Source organism: Alnus glutinosa, chromosome 10, assembly GCF_958979055.1.
Source record: "Alnus glutinosa chromosome 10, dhAlnGlut1.1, whole genome shotgun sequence".
Classification (NCBI taxonomy): domain Eukaryota; kingdom Viridiplantae; phylum Streptophyta; class Magnoliopsida; order Fagales; family Betulaceae; genus Alnus; species Alnus glutinosa.
The window spans coordinates 12,508,854-12,531,701 of record NC_084895.1 but is presented as its reverse complement, the minus strand read 5'-3'; the positions used below and the strand labels follow the sequence as shown (position 1 = coordinate 12,531,701).

Sequence of the window (22,848 nt, the reverse complement as noted above, 5' to 3'; positions counted from 1 at the left end):
TGATTGTGTATTAAGGTGTGCTTTCAATTAATGCAATGACTCTTGGCTGTAATTAATGTTGATAGAATATCTTATGTTTCCGCTACGTAGTATGCTCTTCTAGAGGAGTAGTAGATCACTGAGTCTTATTCCTTGTGGAATGGGATTGGGAGACGAACTTTGAAGCTAATTACTAGTAAATTAATTTCTCGGGGCGTTACAAGGAGTGAAAAATAAAAGACTTCTAAATTACGGTGTGTGTGTGTGTGTGTGTGTAATGTATAACAAAATATCATAAGTGCGGAATTTAAATGAGACAAATATTTTTGTTAATGAAGTTGAAACTCAATTACGAAAAAAACCACTCCGGGGCAGCCAAACCCAAGAATTCCACTATTCAAAAAACAAAGCTAGTAAGAAGACAGTAACACTTACATACCCGATGTAGCTATCGTACCTTGCACTCTGACACGTAACCCAACGGGAACGCCTTCCAACCAAGACACCTACTTGAAGGGTCTTCAATGGATTCCTTTACCTTAGAGCTTCACACAAACACATCAACAGCACACCAGCAACAACTTGAGAGCTAGCAGATCTTCACAATACTCCCTAAACACCCTCTCTAAGCTATAGAGAATTCAATACTGAATTCTGTAAAGAATACTTGCCTAGAGGCCTCTATTTATCGGTTTAGAAGACCTAAAATGAGTGTCTCTAATTTTTCTAGGCAGCGTCCGAACGGAAGCATAGAGCATCCAGATGGTTAGTTGTGCAACTACCTTTCCATAATGCGCTTCACAAGTTTCCATATTAAGGCCACGTTTGAACGATGTTGCCCTAGAGTCCGGACGGTTGCAAATTGTCTGTACATAATTTTCATATCAAGGACCGCGCCCAGACGGTGTTGCCCAGGAGTTCGAACGGATACAGATTGTATGCACGTAACTTTCTTATCAAGGATCTCGTCCGAACGATGTTGCCATGTCGTCCGGACGGATGCAAGCTGTCTTCCCAATCCGTGTTTGCAAAGGAAAATTGGAATCCTCTCGAACTCTGAAGAGTGTCCAGACGTGTTACCATGACGTCCGGACGGATGCAACCTGAAACTGTTCAGAAGCTTCTTGACACACTAATGGACGACCGGACGCATGTGTGGGCCGTTCGGACGGAAACGTGGGATCCAACTTCTCTAAGTTGGAATTTGCACAAAATCTTTCTTGAACTTCTGAAATTGCCTTCTTGAAGCTTGTGACACTACAACTTGTCATAATAAGGCTTTTTCTGAAATATACAGCATCCCTATTAACGACAACAACATTACATGTTAGTGATTGTGTTAACAGAATGAAGCCAACAAAACTAACAAGGATTAAGAGCAGATTTGACTATGCTGAGATTGAATATTTGGGACATTTCATCTTAGCTAAGGAGGTTAAAACTGATGGTGCAAAGCTGAAAGCTGTGGTGGAGTGGCTTTTGCCTAAATCTCTTAAAGCTTTGAGGGGTTTCCTAGGGCTTACTGGTTACTATCAAAAGTTTGGTAGAGGCTATGGCACCATTGCAACAACCTTAACCAGTTTATTGAAGATAAGTGCGTTTAGTTGGATAGAGTTAGCTACAATGGTAGTCACTAACCCTCCAGTATTGGCCTTAGAAGATTTTGATCTACCCTTTGTCATAGAATGTGATTCTTTGGGTAAGGGGATTGTGGCAGTTTTAATGCAATGTCAAAGGCCTATTGCTTTCTTCAATCAAGCTTTATAAAGGAGGTTTTCTCTTTTTGTCAACTTATGACAAGTTAGTGGCACTGGTATCCGCAGTAAAGAAATGGAGACCCTATCTCTTAGGGCATCCCTTTAAAATTAAGATAGACCACCAAAGTCTTAAATTTCTTTTGGAACAGAAGATTGGGAAACCAATGTAGCAGCAGTGGGTCTTAAAAGTGGGTCTCCACTTTTGATTTTATAGTGGAATACAAAAGTGGCAAAGACAACAAGGTGGCTAATGCCCTTTCTTGCAGAGACGAAGACAAGGTTCAAGAGATCTCTCTATCACTAATTTTCTATCCTAAATTGGATTTGTTATCTAACTTGCAACTGCGCTATGGCTCCGATTCTCAAGTACAAGCACTAATCAAGCAAATTCAGGAGGACATAGATAATCAATTTTGCATCCAATTGCAGGTCATGTTGGCTATGACAAGACAATACACAGAGCTAGAAGGAATTTTTTTTTGGCAAGGAATGAAGTGAGATGTAAAAAAAAAAATCATTCAGGAGTGTGATATTTGTCAAAGGGTTAAGGCTGAGAATGTTTCTCTTAGAGGGTTGTCGCAACCCTTACCCATTCTAGCCAGAGCATTATTCAATATTTCTATGGACGTTATCGAGGGCTTACAACTTTCACAAGGTCATAGTGTAGTTTGGGTGATTGTGGATAGACTCACTACATATGCACACTTCCTATGATGCGAACCTCAACCGACACACTTTGAGACCCAATAAATAATATTAGAATATTTGCCATAAGAAAGCTAAAATTCAGATTTTTGATAGAAAACCCCGACCCAATGTTTTATAAATGAAACGCGAACCGAAGATATAAAATAACAAACCCCAACTTAATGATAAAATTTGATTCACGAACCAAAGGTATAAAATCTGAACGCCACAAGAAAGAATCCTTGATAAGTTCACAAGTTCTTTGAAGAACCAATAGAGGAAACAAACCTCACGTTTTCTTTTATTTCACTTCAATGATGCTTCATTATAATGAGTACTGGCTATTTATAACATTTTCAGACGTACATGCCCACTATAAGGAAAAGGAAACTAACATATTTCGAAAATAAGAAAATAGATAAAAATAAAAATAAAAAAAATAAAAAAAGAAGAAGAATTAAAAACATAGGAGCCTACAAATTAGCACTAATAATAGGCAAAGCCAATTAATTGTTATAGAATTAGCAAGTCAATTAGCCAATTAATTGGTATGAAATAGGCAAGTTGAAAAATAAAGACTTCTAATTTAACGTGTTTCTGTGAACAATGTGTGACAAAATAACTAAATGCGGAATTTAAATAAGACAGATATTTTGTTAACGAAGTAAACACTCAATTAAGAGAAAAACCATTCCAAGGGAGCTAAACCTAGGAATTCACTATTCAGAAGACAAAGCTAGTAACACTCACATTCTCCATTGCAACAATCGTATCTTGCACTCTGACGTGTTCTATACACAAACACTTCCCAACCAGGTCTCCTACCTAAAGGGGTCTTCAATGGATTCCTTTAGCTTAATGCTCATTTCTAAGTTAGACTTCACATGATCGAGTCTGATTCGGATTTCTCTAGGCTGCGTCCGGACGTAAGCTGAGAGCGTCCTGACAATAAAGTGCAACCGCCTTTCCATAACATGCTTCACGCGTTTCCTTATTAAGGCCGTGTCCGGACGGTATTGCCCTAGCGTCCGAACAGTTGCAAATTGTCTTCCCAATCCATGTCTGCAAAGGACTCTGGATTCTTCTCGGATACTGAAGAGTGTCCGGACGGTGTTCCCTATCGTCCAGACGGATGCACACTGTGTTGTCAGAATCTTCTCGACACAGGAGGGCGTCCGAATGCTTCACTGGCCCGTCTGGACGAAAACAAGGGATCCGACTTTTGATGAGTTGGAAATTGTGCAGAATCTTCCTGGAACTCTGAAATTGTCTTCTTGATGCTTGTGACACTCAAAACTTCTCATATTAAGGCTCTTTCTATTTTATAGAAATAAACTTTAAATTTTTGAAAACTATGAAATCATATGGCATCCCTATTAAAGCAACAACTTACATGAGAATGATTTTGTCAACAGAATGTAACCAATAAACTAGCAAACTCCCCTATTTGGCCATTCTAGGACAAAAATCACTTGACCAGTTTAAAGATACAATTCCGGTCCAAAAAATAGAAATAAGAGCCCTTTTTGTCTCAAAAGGACAAAGGATAAACAGAGTATTGAAAAACCACAGTAGCAAGAGTACTAATATCCAAAATAATAGAAATAAAATTAAATTGTCTCAAAAAAATAACCCAAATAAACAGAAGTTAAACAAACAACCGTAAAAATAAGAGTGATCACAGCACTCAATCATCATCATCATTCTGTGGCTGATTGTACTTGAGACACTCCTTGATGTCAATCTGGCACTGCTTAACCCGTTCTCCAATAGTGTTTACCTCTCTCTGAAGAAAACCTAATGCCTCCATAATCTATGAAAAAGAAGCATCATAAGATGGAGGAGGTGGAGTAGTCTGAGATGAGGAGGTAGCTGCATGTTGATCAACCTGAACTGGAGGAGGCTGGGGAGCTTCTAATGGAGATCAAGGCACCGCTTCGAAGGATCTCGTTCAAGTACCAATTGGGCCGGTTACGAGAGCACGAGCAAAGAAGTTCAAGGATGTGCTCAACGAACTCATCCAAGAGTTATGGGCTCAAGCAAATTCGGGGAGGCCCATTGAGCATGATCCACGTGGGCAACAAAGAATTGTCACCTTGATTCAAGTTCTAGAAGGATCCGGTCAAGGCTAAGAACTGCTGAGATTGTTCGTTAATTTAGAAGGATCGGATTGCATGACTTATTTTCTTTACCTACCTAAGATCTTTATTTATTTTCTTTCCTTGCTAGGAATTGATTTGGACTTTATTTTCTTTCCTTGCCAGGAATTGATTTGTTTACTTATTAGGATTAGAACTACTTTCTCCGCAAGTAATTTTCTTGTATAAATAGGTGTACCTACCATGTAATCAGGGAGACATTGATGATTCATAAAAACTTGTGAGGTTTTATTCTCTTTGGTTCTTTGAAGAACTACTCGAACTTATCGGGATTTCCCGTGGCGTTCATCTCGACTTATCAAACGGAATTTCCACCACCGTTTGTGGCGTCTTCCTTATACCGAGGTTCTTGTTTGTCATAAACAACGGGTCGAGGTTTTTTTCATTCAAATCTGTCCTTAGAACGGTCTTGGGTTTCCTTTCGTTGTTGGGTCTCGTTATTTTTGACAGGGTTCACATCATTTGGTATCAGAGCTCAGTTTCTAGTTCAGGTTTGCATATCCCTTCACATCACTATTTTGAAATTTTATTTCATTATTCTTAAAAGCCAGTTGCTAATCATCAAAAAAAAAAAAAAAAAAAAAAAAAAAATCGTGTCAAAATTCAGATTTGTGATTTTCGCGAATCTTTGCTTTAATTTTTAAGATTTGAAATTTTCAGATTTGAATTCCATTCTTAATTGATTACGCGAATCTTTGCTTTAATTTTCAGATCAATAATTTCAAGATTTGGATTTTCTTTCCATATCTGTAACTTCCATCTTTGAATTACATGTCGTTATCAATTGTCCTTTTGTCTATTTTCATGTCCTTGTTGAAATCTGATCAATAATTTCAAGATTTGGATTTTTCTTTCCATATCTACAATTTCCAAATTTGATTTACACGTCGTTTTCAATTGTCCTTTGTATAGTTTCATGTGCTTGTTCAAATCTGATCAATCGTTTTTGGCAATTACAATTATTATTGCTGCTTGTGACTAGGAAAAAAAAAAAAAAATCCGGACAATGTCCAAAAAAAAAAAAAAAGTCCAAAAAAAAAAAAAATTCATTATTCTGTGCTTCCAAAATTCCAAACTGTCATATTCCTTCTATTTCTAATCTGCAAATTTCCATATTCCTTGTGTTCAAATCTGAAATTCCTTGAGTAGTTCTGGGTGAATTGTTGCTGAAAATTTTGAGTTGTTTGTTTAGTTTCAAAAGAACTAAGAGAGAATTATCGAGTGGAAAAAGGCAAGAGTGGTGAGAACATCAGAGGGTAAAAGCCATATTATTTTGAGTGAAACACGAGTGGAGAGTGATCCACCTTCTTGAGTGTAAACACGTAAGGGAGTGATTCGTGAGGATCTTTTTTTCTTTCTAACCTTTGTTTTGCAGCAATCATGTCTCACGATAGTGGTAAGAGCATTGTCGAAGGTGATACAAAATTGGCCGATCCGAAAATGTTTATGGAGGCCATGATGAGTGAGATGAGGCGAGTGATGAAGATGGAGATGGAGCAGGTTCACGAACGGATAGATCAGATGGAGAATAGACGTGAGGAGCAACCACAAAACGGTCGTAATTTTCGTAGAAGGGAAAGAGTTCCACCGAGGGAGGAGGATGAAGAGCGTTATGGGTCTGGTTTTGATGAAGAAGAAGATCGGGGTTCCATTGTTAACAATAGGAGACCTGGAGGAAGATTTAGACAAGCTAGGAATCGTGAAGATAACAACTTGGGTGGTATTAAGATGAAGATTCCGTCCTTTTAAGGTAAATCTGATCCTGAGGCATATCTTGAATGGGAGAAGAAGATGGAGTTCGTGTTTGATTGTCACAACTACTCTGAGACAAAGAAGGTAAAATTAGCTGTGATTGAATTTTCTGAATATGCTATTACTTGGTGGGATCAGCTTGTGATAAACAGGAGGCGGAATAGAGAACGCCCAATAGACACATGGGTAAGAAAGTAGTGATGAGAAAACGATTCGTCCCAAGTTACTACTACCGAGAGTTGTACAAAAGGCTACAAGGTCTTAGACAAGGGAGTCGAAGCGTAGAGGATTACTACAAGGAGATGGAGATTGCTATGATCCGCGCTAATGTAGAGGACGATCGGGAGGCTACAATTGCTAGATTTTTACTTGGCTTAAATCGGGAGATCCATGATAAGGTAGAGATGCAGCATTATGTGGAATTGGAAGATATGGTGCATATGGCTATCAAAGTGGAACAACAACTGAAGAGAGGAGGGACACGTGCAGGCCATAACTCTAGTTCTACCTCTTGGAAATTGAGTCAAGCCAAGCCGCTGGACAAGTCACAAACGCCCAAACCCGAGCCCAAGTCAGTGACCACCAGCCACGTTCCTCAAGGTAAAACCGAAGCCTCTACTTCTAGGAATCGTGATATTAAGTGTTTTAGATGTCAAGGCAGGGGCCACATAGCAAGTCAATGCCCAAACAAGCAAGCCATGGTGTTGCAAGCCAATGGAGAAATTGTGACCGATAATGAAGATTCCGACACCGACAACATGCCGCCATTGGAGGATGTTTCCGATGAGGAGTATTTAGCCCCTGACGCATTGACATTGGTGGCGAGAAGAGCATTGAGCTTGCAAGCAAAAGGAGTTGATGAAGTACAGCAGGAAAACATCTTTCACACAAGGTGCTACGTTAAAGACAAGGTATGTAGTGTGATTATTGATGGTGGTAGTTGTACTAATGTTGCAAGCACAATTATGGTGGAGAAATTGGGATTGCCCATGATAAAACATCCTAGACCGTACAAGTTGCAATGGCTAAATGATAGTGGTGAGACAAGGGTGAACAAGCAAGTGTTAGTTGCATTTCGAATTGGTAAATATGAAGATGAAGTGTTGTGTGATGTAGTACCGATGCAGGCGGGACACTTATTGTTAGGGCGTCCATGGCAGTTCGATAGGCAAGTGAAGCATGATGGCTTTACGAACAAGTACTCTTTTGTACTTAATCAACGATCAATCACTCTTGTACCATTGACACCGCAGCAAGTATACGAGGATCAAGTGAGATTACAAAAGGAGAGTGATCAAAAGAAAGAGAGCAAAAGAAAAAGAGTGAAAAACAGAGAGAGGCCGAGAAAAAGGAAAGAGAGAAAGAAAATCAAAGTTCGGCCCTTGAGAGAAAATCAGAGAGAAAACAAAAGAATTTTTATGCAAAAGTGAGTGAGATCAAGCGGGCAATGTTTTCAAAACAGCCGATGATTGTACTTTTGTACAAAGAGGCACTTTTAAACAATAACGAACTTGACCTTGCTTTGCCTAGTTCTATTGTTTCTCTTTTGCAGGAGTACGAGGATGTCTTCCCCGAGGAAACACCACATGGGTTACCTCCAATCCGAGGGATTGAACATCAAATTGATTTAGTTCCCGGTGCAACCATCCCAAACCGACTAGCTTATAGGAGCAATCCCGAGGAGACAAAGGAGCTTCAACGGCAGGTAAGTGAATTGTTGGAGAAAGGGCACGTGAGGGAGAGCATGAGCCAATGTGCGGTTCCGGTCTTACTTGTATCTAAGAAGGATGGGACGTGGAGAATGTGCGTTGATTGCCGAGCCATCAACTACATAACGGTAAAGTATCGTCATCCTATCCCACGCTTAGATGATATGTTAGATGAGCTGCATGGTTCTTGCATATTTTCTAAGATTGATTTAAAAAGTGGTTATCATCAAATTAGGATAAAAGAAAGAGATGAATGGAAAACTGCCTTTAAAACAAAATATGGTTTGTATGAATGGTTAGTTATGCCTTTTGGTTTGACTAATGCTCCGAGCATGTTTTGCGTGCATTTATAGGCAGATTTGTTGTTGTCTATTTTGATGATATACTCATTTATAGCAAAAACATAGACGATCATGTAGTACATTTGAAATCCGTTTTAGATGTGCTAAGGAAAGAAAAGTTGTTTGCTAATTTAAAGAAGTGTACTTTTTACACCGATAAGCTTGTATTTTTGGGATTTGTTGTTAGTGCACAAGGTATACAGGTTGATGAAGAGAAGGTACGTGCAATCCAAGATTGGCTGAGCCCCACAAGTGTTGGTAATGTTCGTAGTTTTCATGGACTTGCTAGTTTCTACCGGCGATTCGTGAGAGACTTCAGTTGCTTAGCCGCACCGCTTACCGAAGTGATCAAGAAGAACGTTGGATTTCGGTGGGGAGAAGAACAAGAGAAAGCATTTCAATTAATCAAAGAGAAGCTGACTAACGCACCTTTGTTGTCTTTACCTAACTTTTCTAAAACGTTTGAAATTAAATGTGATGCTTCAGGTCTTGGTATAGGCACCGTTCTTATGCAAGAAGGACGTTCCAAATTGCTCCCAAGAGGAGATGGTCCTTTTCAAGTCCTCGAGCGTATCAATGACAACGCTTACAAGCTAGATTTACCTGGTGAGTACAATGTAAGTACCACTTTTAATGTTACTGATTTGAGTCCTTTTGATGTAGGTGATGATTTGAGGGCAAATCCTTTTCAAGAGGAGGGGAATGATGGAGATCAAGGCACCGCTTCGAAGGATCTCGTTCAAGTACCAATTGGGCCGGTTACGAGAGCACGAGCAAAGAAGTTCAAGGATGTGCTCAACGGACTCATCCAAGAGTTATGGGCTCAAGCAAATTCGGGGAGGCCCATTGAGCATGATCCACGTGGGCAACAAAGAATTGTCACCTTGATTCAAGTTCTAGAAGGATCCGGTCAAGGCTAAGAACTGCTGAGATTGTTCGTTAATTTAGAAGGATCGGATTGCATGACTTATTTTCTTTACCTACCTAAGATCTTTATTTATTTTCTTTCCTTGCTAGGAATTGATTTGGACTTTATTTTCTTTCCTTGCTAGGAATTGATTTGTTTACTTATTAGGATTAGAACTACTTTCTCCGCAAGTAATTTTCTTGTATAAATAGGTGTACCTACCATGTAATCGGGGAGACATTGATGATTCATAAAAACTTGTGAGGTTTTATTCTCTTTGGTTCTTTGAAGAACTACTCGAACTTATCGGGATTTCCTGTGGCGTTCATCTCGACTTATCAAACGGAATTTCCACCACCGTTTGTGGCGTCTTCCTTATACCGAGGTTCTTGTTTGTCATAAACAACGGGTCGAGGTTTTTTTCATTCGAATCTGTCCTTAGAACGGTCTTGGGTTCCCTTTCGTTGTTGGGTCTCGTTATTCTTGACGGGGTTCACATCAGCTTCGCCTTGACCCTCATGTCACAGTTGAGCATTTGACTTCATAAGAGTCTGACTCCCAAGGGGATCCTGAACTCACACCCTAGACTCAGTATTAGCAATGACCGTCACAGAACGGAGACAGATTTTCGCGACTAAGCACGCAAAAGGTAGACCTGTAGAATGCTCGTCTTTCATCTCGAGCATGGTGTGCATAATGTGCTTGCACAGACAGAATGGCATCCTCACGACCAAGTCGTAAAGAAATCAAGCCCTCTTCAATATGAGCTCACTCCTACGAGCTTTGGGCCATAGATTGTGTAAGACAATCTTTGCGAGCAGGTGGGGTACGGAAGAGAATGCATCGATCTTGATATGCGAATGTGCTCGCTCATCGCTCTAAGGATGAGCATCAAAGAAGTCCACAAGATTCTCCAAGTTAGGAGGCTCCAATATATTTGAGAATGGACTCGCTGAAATGGCAAGCACCGGAACATTAATGATAGAGTTGATAAGCCGAGGATCAATCTTAATGGTGTGTCCTCGGACAGTAGTTTGTAGGATGATACCATTGTTGATGTGCAAATTTTACTCACAAGCGCACAAGTCGTATGTAGCAGTGCATGCAAGTGCGAGATCGTATCCACAGGGAATGTGTGCAAAAAAAAAAAAAAAATCAATTTCTATTTAGATTAATTCTATTTTAACCTAGAGCCGTGTTTTGGATTTTTTAAGAACAAAGAAATAAAAATGAGTAAACAAAGAAAAAGAAAAACACTAAGGTATCGGAATCCACCAAACCAAATCAAACACCATACTCTTGCATTCTATTCATAAATTTGATTCAAAGGAGCTCAATATTCAAGTTCTTAAACAACAAAGCATGAAACCATTTGATGCATCCAATTCAAAAACAAATCACAACGATTATCCCTTATAGTAGAAATTATCAATTGTATCCGTTTTTCAGACAAATCACAATGGATATCCCAATCTCAAAGAAATCAATCCATGTATCCATGGTTGAAACACAACAAATATCCACTTAAAATAAAATTCTCAATCTAAAGAAATAAATCCATAAATTGAAATAGAACTCGAATATAAAATGATAAAAAGATCGAATCTACGAACATCATGACAAGAATGTAGGTGTTATCATTGACGAGGTGTCATCCTCAACTAAGGTTGAGGATTTTAGCCCCTCATGACTAAAAACACCGAACAATCTTGAAATGAAAACATAAAGAAATAAAGTAAAATGACAAAGAAAGAATGAAGAATAGAGACTAAATAACCTTGAATAAATTAAAGGAAATACAAAAGAAATTTAAACTTACAAAAGAAAGAACATGACAAGAGCTAAAACAATGCTCTGAAGAAAGTTGATTGTATATACAATGTACAGAATGACCCTTACATGAGATATTTATAGGCTCTAAAAATTTCTTTTCATGCTTCTTTGCAATTTCATAGAAATACCGCTATTTTCTCTCAATAACCTGCAAAATACTAAAACACCAAAACTAACAAAAAACGTCAGAAAATAACAAAGCTAAAGGTTTAGCAAATGCAAATTAAGGGGTCCAAATATATAATATTTGGCACTCACCAAATACCCCCAAGCTTACATTTTGCTAGTCCCTTAGCAAAACAAACTGAAAAACAAAATCAAAGCATGAAACATAAGTCCGCTATCGTGGGAAAGACGATTGCATTTAGTGTATGCAACAAGCCTTTTAAACCCCTAAGCATCCCTAGAGGACGAGTGAAGTCCCGTGAGGGTTTAACAGCAATGATACCTACAAACACTTTAAAGCACTATGTTATTGGCAAATAAGGATTCCACACAAACACATGGTTCAAACATCTTGAGTAAGTTTAACAAAATGAACATCACAATCACATCAGGACATCACAAATCATTTAACTCAGTTGAAAAATTAAGACAACACTTGCTCCCATAAGTGCAAAGTGAGATTAACATAGACTTATGAGGTTTTAATTTTTCTCAAAGTTTGTGTACCCCAAAATTCATAGGAATTTTATCAGATGAAAATAACCAAGGCTTAAATTAAAATGTGAAGGTTCTTTTTTTTTTTTTTTTTGCATAGGCTGTGCAATGCTTGACTCCCTTAAGCTTTCTAATTGACTTATGTAACGAGTGTTGGGCCAGTGACTCCCAAACCAGATAGTTTTAGGGCACTAGATGCAAAAATATTTCTAAGGGCTTAATTACTTGACATGGGTATGTCCAGCCTGACTTGGGTATGCCCAGCAAGAGCCATGTAAACTCTTGTCACGTAAGCAAGGCCCAAACCCCAAAATGAAAGAAGATTCGGATGCAGCAGTCTACTACTGGGTTTAGGCCCATCATAACAGGACCAAACGATGTCCTTTTTGAGAGTTTCTTAGGTCCAAATTGAAGTTCAAGACGTTATCTTTCCAGTCCAAGAAGTTTCAGTCTATTTGGAGGAACAGGAAAAAAGATAAGACCGTTTTGAAATTAGTCGTTGGGTCCACTCGAAAAATCCGGGATGTTGTTTTCTTACTTTTGAACCATCCCTTGTCTCCTTGCCTGTTTTGGATGTTGTCCCCTGTCTATCTCCTGCATTTCCTGACCTGTTTGCCATGTCTTTTTTTTGTGTAAGAATTGCAGCATGGTTGTCTTGTTTGTCCTATGCTTGGAGGGTTGTTCCAAGCTCTTTTAATACTTGTGTTTGTAAGCTGAAGGAGGGACGTTTTTTGGAGTATGAAAATCAGTTTGGTTTGTGACAAGAGTGAATCCTCATTCTTGTAAATTCTGTATCTCTTGGGTGTTAACCTTTGAGTGGTGAACTTCTTATAGTTCTGTATCCCCTGATTTAATCCTTGGGGTGGTGATAATCTATATCCCCTTGGTGAATCTCTTGGGTGGTGAACTCCTATCCTTAATTTCTTGTTCATTTCTTGAGTTTCATGTTCCTCCATTTCAATCCGGTATCATTACTCAAGTCAAAAAGGCTACGAAGCCAAACTAGCCATACAATCAATCAAATTGAATTTATCATATTTTTACACGAACGCTCAATGCTTAGTGGGGCAAGAGGCCCGGTTACTCAATGAGAACACAAACTGATGATAATTTTTTATTTTTTATTTTAATTTAATTTAAGCCCAGGTTTCATCAACAAATTATCCTACAAATCTTATGGTATACATTCCTCAATTCAAATCTCATACCTCATAGAACCAATGCTAATGTACTTGTGAATTTCAATTCAAACAAGTGAGGTATCTTTAATCCAACAGATGAGTCAAAAAATTCAGATATCTAATGACATGTAGTGTTCACAATGTTAAATAAACTAATGATATGCAAATCACAGTTGCGATGTAATCATGCTCAATCAACAACCTAGCACAATATATTTTTTTTTTTTGAATTTGTTTTTTGTTTTTTTGAAAATTTTCTAGAACAAAAGGACAAATAAACAAACAGACAAAGTGTTTTTCCATACCCCCAAACTTGAATTACACATTGTCCTCAATGTGTAGTATAGAAATACATTACTAGAAGTAAGGAAACATCAAAGTGTGAAAAAGGCCAAGGCATCTCCCAAGCTTAAACATGAGCACACAGTGCCTTCCCTAATCATTTGGATGTCCAACCAATCCCTTCCATCACTTTTTCTTTAAAATTTGATAGCCCTCAGAAAGAATGTGTTGTCATTTTAGGTAGCCTACTTGCTTGCTTCGAAGGATCTTATTGGGAAGATGATTCCTATATTTGTGACCATGTGTGCATGGATCCTTGACAAATTTATCAAAGGATGTCTTTTTGAGACATTGTAGAACTGAAGCTTGTGGCTCATGAAGTGTCTCAAGATGGACAATGACGAAGGAAGGAGCTTCGGTGCTCACTTCCATGTCGTTGGACACTTTTGGAATTGGCGGGGGCTCAATTTGTTCTAGGTGCTCACTCTCAAGTATGGTGGTGGCTTGGACATGCTCATGATAAGAATTGTTGAAATCATCCTCATCAATCATGTAGTGCTTTGTAGCCATCGGCTGACTTTGAAACTCTTGTTCCTCTATTCTGGTGGCTTCAGCAACCAGATATTCGAACTGTCCTTCTATCCCGGCAATTACCTGAGTGTTTTCCATAGTAGCATTCTTCACGTCACTAATAGCCTGGCCTGCGAGCTGCATGAAAACCTTGAGAGTATCTTCTAAAGTGGATTATGAAGAAGAAGTTGGATAATTGTAGGATGAAGGATGTGAAGATTGGTTATCGAACTACGGATATTCAGGATGGTGTAGTTCTTGAAATTGGGGAGCACAATTTCCCATGACTTGAGCTTGCCACGTGATGGAGATCAAGGCACCGCTTTGAAGGATCTCGTTCAAGTACCAATTGGGCCGGTTACGAGAGCACGAGCAAAGAAGTTCAAGGATGTGCTCAACGGACTCATCCAAGAGTTATGGGCTCAAGCAAATTCGGGGAGGCCCATTGAGCATGATCCACGTGGGCAACAAAGAATTGTCACCTTGATTCAAGTTCCAGAAAGATCCGGTCAAGGCTAAGAACTGCTGAGATTGTTCGTTAATTTAGAAGGATCGGATTGCAAGACTTATTTTCTTTACCTACCTAAGATCTTTATTTATTTTCTTTCCTTGCTAGGAATTGATTTGGACTTTATTTTCTTTCCTTGCTAGGAATTGATTTGTTTACTTATTAGGATTAGAACTACTTTCTCTGTAAGTAATTTTCTTGTATAAATAGGTGTACCTACCATGTAATCGGAGGGACATTGATGATTCATAAAACTTGTGAGGTTTTATTCTCTTTGGTTCTTTGAAGAACTACTCGAACTTAACGGAATTTTTACCACCGTTTGTGGCGTCTTCCTTATACCGAGGTTCTTGTTTGTCATAAACAACGGGTCGAGGTTTTTCCATTTGAATCTGTCCTTAGAACGGTCTTGGGTTCCCTTTCGTTGTTGGGTCTCGTTATTCTTGACGGGGTTCACATCATTTGGTATCAGAGCTCAGTTTCTAGTTCAGGTTTGCATATCCCTTCACATCACTATTTTGAAATTTTATTTCATTATTCTTAAAAGCCAGTTGCTAATCATCAAAAAAAAAAAAAAAAAAAAAAATCGTGTCAAAATTCAGATTTGTGATTTTCGCGAATCTTTGCTTTAATTTTCAGATTTGAAATTTTCAGATTTGAATTCCATTCTTAATTGATTACGCGAATCTTTGCTTTAATTTTCAGATCAATAATTTCAAGATTTGGATTTTCTTTCCATATCTGCAACTTCCATCTTTGAATTACATGTCGCTTTCAATTGTCCTTTGTATAGTTTCATGTGCTTGTTGAAATCTGATCAATCGTTTTTCGCAATTACAATTATTATTGCTGCTTGTGACTAGAAAAAAAAAAAAAAAAAAATCATTATTCTGTGCTTCCAAAATTCCAAACTGTCATATTCCTTCTATTTCTAATTTGAAAATTTCCATATTCCTTGAGTAGTTCTGGGTGAATTGTTGCTAGAAATTTTGAGTTGTTTGTTTAGTTTCAAAAGAACTAAGAGAGAATTATCGAGTGGAAAAAGGCAAGAGTGGTGAGAACATCAGAGGGTAAAAGCCATATTATTTTGAGTGAAACACGAGTGGAGAGTGATCCACCTTCTTGAGTGTAAACACCTAAGGGAGTGATTCGTGAGGATCTTTTTTTTCTTTCTAACCTTTGTTTTGCAGCAATCATGTCTCACGATAGTGGTAAGAGCACTGTCGAAGGTGATACAAAATTGGCCAATCCGAAAATGTTTATGGAGGCCATGATGAGTGAGATGAGGCGAGTGATGAAGATGGAGATGGAGCAGGTTCACGAACGGATAGATCAGATGGAGAATAGACGTGAGGAGCAACCACAAAACGGTCGTAATTTTCGTAGAAGGGAAAGAGTTCCACCGAGGGAGGAGGATGAAGAGCGTTATGGGTCTGGTTTTGATGAAGAAGAAGATCGGGGTTCCATTGTTAACAATAGGAGACCTGGAGGAAGATTTAGACAAGCTAGGAATCGTGAAGATAACAACTTGGGTGGTATTAAGATGAAGATTCCGTCCTTTCAAGGTAGATCTGATCTTGAGGCATATCTTGAATGGGAGAAGAAGATGAAGTTTGTGTTTGATTGTCACAACTACTCCGAGACAAAGAAGGTAAAATTAGCTGTGATTGAATTTTCTGAATATGTTATTACTTGGTGGGATCAGCTTGTGATAAACAGGAGGCGGAATAGAGAACGCCCAACAGACACATGGGAGGAGATGAAAGTAGTGATGAGAAAATGGTTCGTTCCAAGTTACTACTACCGAGAGTTGTATAAAAGGCTACAAGGTCTTAGACAAGGGAGTCGAAGCGTAGAGGATTACTACAAGGAGATGGAGATTGCTATGATCAGCGCTAATGTAGAGGAGGATCGGGAGGCTAGAATGGCTAGAATTTTACTTGGCTTAAACTGGGAGATCCATGATAAGGTAGAGATGCAGCATTACGTGGAATTGGAAGATATAGTGCATATGGCTATCAAAGTGGAACCACAACTCAAGAGAGGGAGTGGGACACGTGCAGGCCATAACTCTAGTTCTACCTCTTGGAAATCGAGTCATGCCAAGCCGCTGGACAAGTCACAAACGCCCAAACCCGACCCCAAGTCCGCGACCACCAGCCACGTTCCTCAAGGTAAAACCGAAGCCTCTACCTCTAGGAATCGTGATATTAAATGTTTTAGATGTCATGGCAGGGGCCACATAGCAAGTCAATGCCCAAACAAGCAAGTCATGGTGTTGCAAGCCAGTGGTGAAATTGTGACCGATGATGAAGATTCCGACATCGACGACATTTCGCCATTGGAGGATGTTTCCGATGAGGAGTATTTAGCCCCTGACGAATTGACATTGGTGGCGAGGAGAGCATTGGAGCTTGCAAGCAAAAGGGGTTGATGAAGTACAGCGGGAGAACATCTTTCACACTAGGTGCTACGTTAAAGACAAGGTATGTAGTGTGATTATTGATGGTGGTAGTTGTACTAATGTTGCAAGCACAATTACGGTGAAGAAATTGGAATTGCCCATGGTAAAGCACCCTATACCGTACAAGTTACATTGGCTAAATGATAGTGGTGAGATAAGGGTGAACAAGCAAGTGTTAGTTGCATTTCGAATCGGTAAATATGAAGATGAAGTGTTGTGTGATGTAGTACCGATGCAGGCGGGACACTTATTGCTAGGGCTTCCATGGCAATTCGATAGGCAAGTGAAGCATGATGGCTTTACGAACAAGTACTCTTTTGTACTTAATCAACGATCAATCACTCTTGTACCATTGGCACCGCAGCAAGTATACGAGGATCAAGTGAGATTACAAAAGGAGAGTGATCAAAAGAAAGAGAGTGAGGAAAAGAAAAAGAGTGAAAAACAGAGAGAGGCCGAGAAAAATGAGAGAGAGAAAGAAAATCAAAGTTCGGCCCTTGAGAGAAAATCAGAGAGAAAACAAAAGAATTTTTATGCAAAAGTGAGTGAGATCAAGCGGGCAATGTTTTCAAAACAGCCGATGATTGTACTTTTGTACAAAGAGGCACTTTTAAACAATAACGAACTTGACCTTGCTTTGCCTAGTTCTATTGTTTCTCTTTTGCAGGTGTACGAGAATGTCTTCCCCGAGGAAACACCACATGGGTTACCTCCAATCCGAGGGATTGAACATCAAATTGATTTAGTTCCCGGTGCAACCATCCTAAATCAATTTGATGTTCAATCCCTCGGATTGGAGGTAACCCATGTGGTGTTTCCTCGGGGAAGACATCCTCGTACTCCTGCAAAAGAGAAACAATAGAACTAGGCAAAGCAAGGTCAAGTTCGTTATTGTTTAAAAGTGCCTCTTTGTACAAAAGTACAATCATCGGCTGTTTTGAAAACATTGCCCGCTTGATCTCACTCACTTTTGCATAAAAATTCTTTTGTTTTCTCTCTGATTTTCTCTCAAGGGCCGAACTTTGATTTTCTTTCTCTCTCTCATTTTTCTCGGCCTCTCTCTGTTTTTCACTCTTTTTCTTTTGCTCACTCTCTTTCTTTTGATCACTCTCCTTTTGTAATCTCACTTGATCCTCGTATACTTGCTGCGGTGTCAATGGTACAAGAGTGATTGATCGTTGATTAAGTACAAAAGAGTACTTGTTCGTAAAGCCATCATGCTTCACTTGCCTATCGAATTGCCATGGACGCCCTAGCAATAAGTGTCCCGCCTGCATCGGTACTACATCACACAACACTTCATCTTCATATTTACCGATTCGAAATGCAACTAACACTTGCTTGTTCACCCTTATCTCACCACTATCATTTAGCCAATGTAACTTGTACGGTATAGGGTGCTTTACCATGGGCAATTCCAATTTCTTCACCGTAATTGTGCTTGCAACATTAGTACAACTACCACCATCAATAATCACACTACATACCTTGTCTTTAACGTAGCACCTAGTGTGAAAGATGTTCTCCCGCTGTACTTCATCAACCCCTTTTGCTTGCAAGCTCCAATGCTCTCCTCGCCACCAATGTCAATTCGTCAGGGGCTAAATACTCCTCATCGGAAACATCCTCCAATGGCGAAATGTCGTCGATGTCGAAATCTTCATCATCGGTCACAATTTCACCACTGGCTTGCAACACCATGACTTGCTTGTTTGGGCATTGACTTGCTATGTGGCCCCTGCCATGACATCTAAAACATTTAATATCACGATTCCTAGAGGTAGAGGCTTCGGTTTTACCTTGAGGAACGTGGCTGGTGGTCGCGGACTTGGGGTCGGGTTTGGGCGTTTGTGACTTGTCCAGCGGCTTGGCATGACTCGATTTCCAAGAGGTAGAACTAGAGTTATATGGCCTGCACGTGTCCCACTCCCTCTCTTGAGTTGTGGTTCCACTTTGATAGCCATATGCACTATATCTTCCAATTCCACGTAATGCTGCATCTCTACCTTATCATGGATCTCCCAGTTTAAGCCAAGTAAAATTCTAGCCATTCTAGCCTCCCAATCCTCCTCTACATTAGCGCGGATCATAGCAATCTCCATCTCCTTGTAGTAATCCTCTACGCTTCGACTCCCTTGTCTAAGACCTTGTAGCTTTTTGTACAACTCTCGGTAGTAGTAACTTGGAACGAACCGCTTTCTCAGCACTACTTTCATCTCCTCCCATGTGTCTATTGGGCGTTCTCTATTCCGCCTCCTGTTTATCACAAGCTGATCCCACCAAGTAATAGTAATAGCATATTCAGAAAATTCAATCACACGCCTCATCTCACTCATCATGGCCTCCATAAACACTTTCGGATCAGCCAATTTTGTATCACCTTCGGCAATGCTCTTACCACTATCCTGAGACATGATTGCTGCAAAACAAAGGTTAGAAAAAAAAGAACCTCATGAATCACTCCCTTACGTGTTTAAACTCAAGAATGTGGATCACTCTCCGCTCCTGTTTCACTCAAAAGAATATGGCTTTTACTCTCTGATGTTCTCACCACTCTTGCCTTTTTCCACTCGATAATTCTCTTTCAGTTCTTTTGAAACTAAACAAACAACTCAAAATTTCTAGCAACAATTTACCCAGAACTAATCAAGGAATATCAGATTTGAACACAAGGAATATTGAAATTTTCAGATTAGAATTAGAAGGAATATGGCAGTTTGGAATTTTGGAAGCACATAATTGTGAATTTTTATTTTTTTTTTTTTCGGATTTCTTTCTGTCTTTTTCTTCGAGTCTCTCTCTCTCTCTCTCTTCTTTTTTTTTTTTTTTTTTTTTGATGATCAGCAACTAGCTTTTCAGAATAATGAAATAAGATTTCGAAATAACTAAGAGATGTCAGACCAGACCAATAGTTTAGACATCAACAAGACAAACAAAGATTGAAAAGATAGGGTAAAGAAAATTCGGCTAAAAAGAAGATAAATAATGTGGACGGCTAAAGAAGAAACAAAGGAATGAAAGATGTTAAAGAATAGGCAAACCTGAACTAGAAACCGTGCTCTGATACCAAATGATGTGAACCCCGTCAAGAATAACGAGACCCAACAACGAAAGGGAACCCAAGATCGTTCTACAAATAGATTCGAATGGAAGACCTCAACCCGTTGTTTATGACAAACAAGAACCTCGGTATAAGGAAGACGCCACAAACGGTGGTGGAAATTCCGTTTGATAAGTCGAGATGAACGCCACGGGAAATCCCGATAAGTTCACGTAGTTCTTCAAAGAACCAAAGAGAATAAACCTCACAAGTTTTATGAATAATCAATGTCTCCTTTTGCATTGCTTATGCACATATTTAAAGGGCTGAACATTACAAGAGAAAAAAAAAAAAATCATAACATAGAAAACCGAATCAAAGCCGAAAATGGGTAAGGAAAGAAATCCTTACCTTCTTAAAACAAACAAGACATATAAGGCAATAAAGGTTGGACGCCCACCCTCTTAATCAAAGCTAAATTAAATCCCTACTTGCCAAAAAAAAAAAAATAGCTGGAATAGGAAAGAAGAGCTGGACGCCTAGGGTCATATAGAAGGAAACAAAAGACAACATAAAAGGAAAGAAAGTGGCGCCAAGAATAGCCATGCAATTCGATCCTTCTAGAATAGACCCAAAATATTTCTTGCCAATTTTTAGCCTTGACCGGATCCTTCTAGAACTTGAATCTAGGTGACGATTATTTGTTACCCACGTGGATCATGCTCAATGGGCCTCCACGAATTTGCTTGAGCCCATAACTCTTGGATGAGTCCATTGAGTACATCCTTGAACTTCTTTGCTCGTGCTCTCGTAACCGGCCCAATTGGTACTTGAACGAGATCCTTCGAAGCGGAGCCTTGATCTCCATCATTCCTCTCCTCTTGAAAAGGATTTGCCCTCGAATCAACACCTACTAGGACTCAAATCAGTAACATTAAAAGTGGCACTTACAATGTATTCACCAGGTAAATTGATGGAAACCAAGGAGCTGGACATGCTGATCATACACATGGGAATGGGGCTGAAGTTGTGCAAGACCCTTTGTCACTTCCTAGTGGCCCAATTACAAGACTTAGAGCCAAACGTTTCAAGGAAGCACTAAATGGGCTAATCCAAGAGAATTGGGCTGATTCTAAAAAGACCAAGATGGGCTCAAATAATAATCAAGGCTTAGTCCATGTCATCAAAGCAGTTGAAGAGGATAATTAGCATGCAAAAACGTGACCAGCTTGGTTTGACCATTAAAGGGTGTGAACTCGTTGAGTTTCAAGGATATTAAATAGGGGAATGAACTTGGTCTTGGCTGGTTATGAATTTAGTCATTTAGTTATTTTGGTTGCCTCTAGAAGTCCAAAGAGACCTAAAAATATTGGGACTTGTTTATGTTGGCACTTGTGTTGCTTTTAAAGCTATAATTAAGACTTTTCCTATTCTTGGAGGGTTGTTCCAAGTATATATATGGGCATAACGAATTTTGTAAGGGATATAGAATTTTGTTTTCAGAAAATTATTATTGTGAGGTCTTGTGTTCCTCTTTGTTCTTGAAAGAACTTTTTGAGCTTATCAAGTTAATCTTGTGGCGTTCAAACAACCAAACTTATCACCTTGATTCTTGAAGAGATTCAGATTCTTGGTGTGGCGTTTCAATCCTTCGTAGTCTTGGTTTCTCATCTAGTTAGGTGACGGGTCAAGCCTCAACAATTTCTTGTCTACACGATCTTGGGGTTTCAAACCATCATTGCTATCGGGTTTCATCACATTTGTTGGTGGAGTTCATATCATTTTGGTATCAGAGCCAGGTTCTAAGGCAAGTTTGACTATCTTTTATTATTGTTTCTATTTTTTTTTAATCTCCTGTTCCCTGCTGTGAAAAAAAAAAAAAAAAAAAGAAAAGAAAAAAAGAAAAGAGCAAAAAAAAAAAAAAAGAAAAAAAAAAAAAGAAAAAAGTACTCGATTCCAGTAAGAAAATTTCTTACTTTCTATCTTGTTTCTCACCTTATTCAAGTTCTTGACCTTTCTGAGTAAGAAAATTTCTTCCTTTCTATCTTGTTTCTCACATTATTCAAGTTCTTGACCTTTTTGATGAGTTTTGGTTATTTCTCAATTGCTGCTGGATTATTTTGAATTAGTTTCTTGAAGTTCGATTAAGAACTAAGAAGACACAAAAGAGTGGAAAAAGGCAAGAGTGTGTGAGACCAAAAGAGGGTAAAAGCCGTTTAGAGTGAAAACACGAGTGTAAGTGTATTAATTCTTGAGTGAAACACGTGAGGGAGTGCTTGTGAGGATTCTAACCTTGTTTTGCAGATTCTAAACATGTCCAATAATCAAGAAGAAGACACAACCGAAGAATTTCGACAACCCGCAGCTTCGAACCTCCAAATGCAAGCGTTGTTAGGGGAGATGAGGCGTATGTTGAGGGCTGAATTAGAACCTATTCACGAGAGGTTGGACAGGGTAGAAGCAGAAACTCCTAGGGGACAGCAACAAGACAATCCCAATAGGCAACAAGGTGGGCGTGTTCCGTGGCGGAATGTTGAGGAAGAGGCGGAGTTGGAGGAATTTGATGAGCCATATTTGAACCGAGGCAGGTTTGAGCGTGGGTATGGGAATAGAGAAGCTAGGATGGGTAGGCCTAGGAGGGATAATGATTTAGGAAACATAAAGATTAAAATTCCGTCTTTTCAAGGTAAAAATGATCCTGAAGCTTATTTGGAGTGGGAAACTAAAATGGAGATGGTGTTTGATTGTCACAACTACTCGGAGATAAAGAAGGTTAAGTTGGCTGCAATTGAATTCACAGATTATGCCATTGTTTGGTGGGATCAATTACTGATTAATAGGAGGAGAAATAGAGAGCCACCCGTGGATACTTGGGAGGAGATGAAAATGCTTATGAGGAGGCGTTTTGTACCCAACCATTATTATAGGGGATTGTATCAAAAGTTGCAGAGGTTAACTCAAGGTTCCAAGAGTGTGGATGAGTATTACAAGGAGATGGAGGTAGCAATGATCCGGGCTA

The 22,848-nt window shown here is 39.2% G+C and overlaps 1 protein-coding gene across 1 annotated transcript; it reads left to right on the top strand.

The window, feature by feature from the left end:
* Window positions 1–1,326: 1,326 nt before the first annotated feature.
* On the top strand, window positions 1,327–1,746 carry LOC133879055 (uncharacterized mitochondrial protein AtMg00860-like). Its single transcript, XM_062317606.1, has one exon. It carries the CDS (start codon window positions 1,327–1,329, stop codon window positions 1,744–1,746), a length of 420 nt encoding a protein of 139 aa, XP_062173590.1.
* Window positions 1,747–22,848: the final 21,102 nt, after the last annotated feature.

What these genes read in the sequence shown, in the direction of transcription:
- LOC133879055 (XM_062317606.1), top strand. Translation starts at nt 1,327, where the DNA reads ATGAAGCCAACAAAACTAACAAGGATTAAGAGCAGATTTGACTATGCT.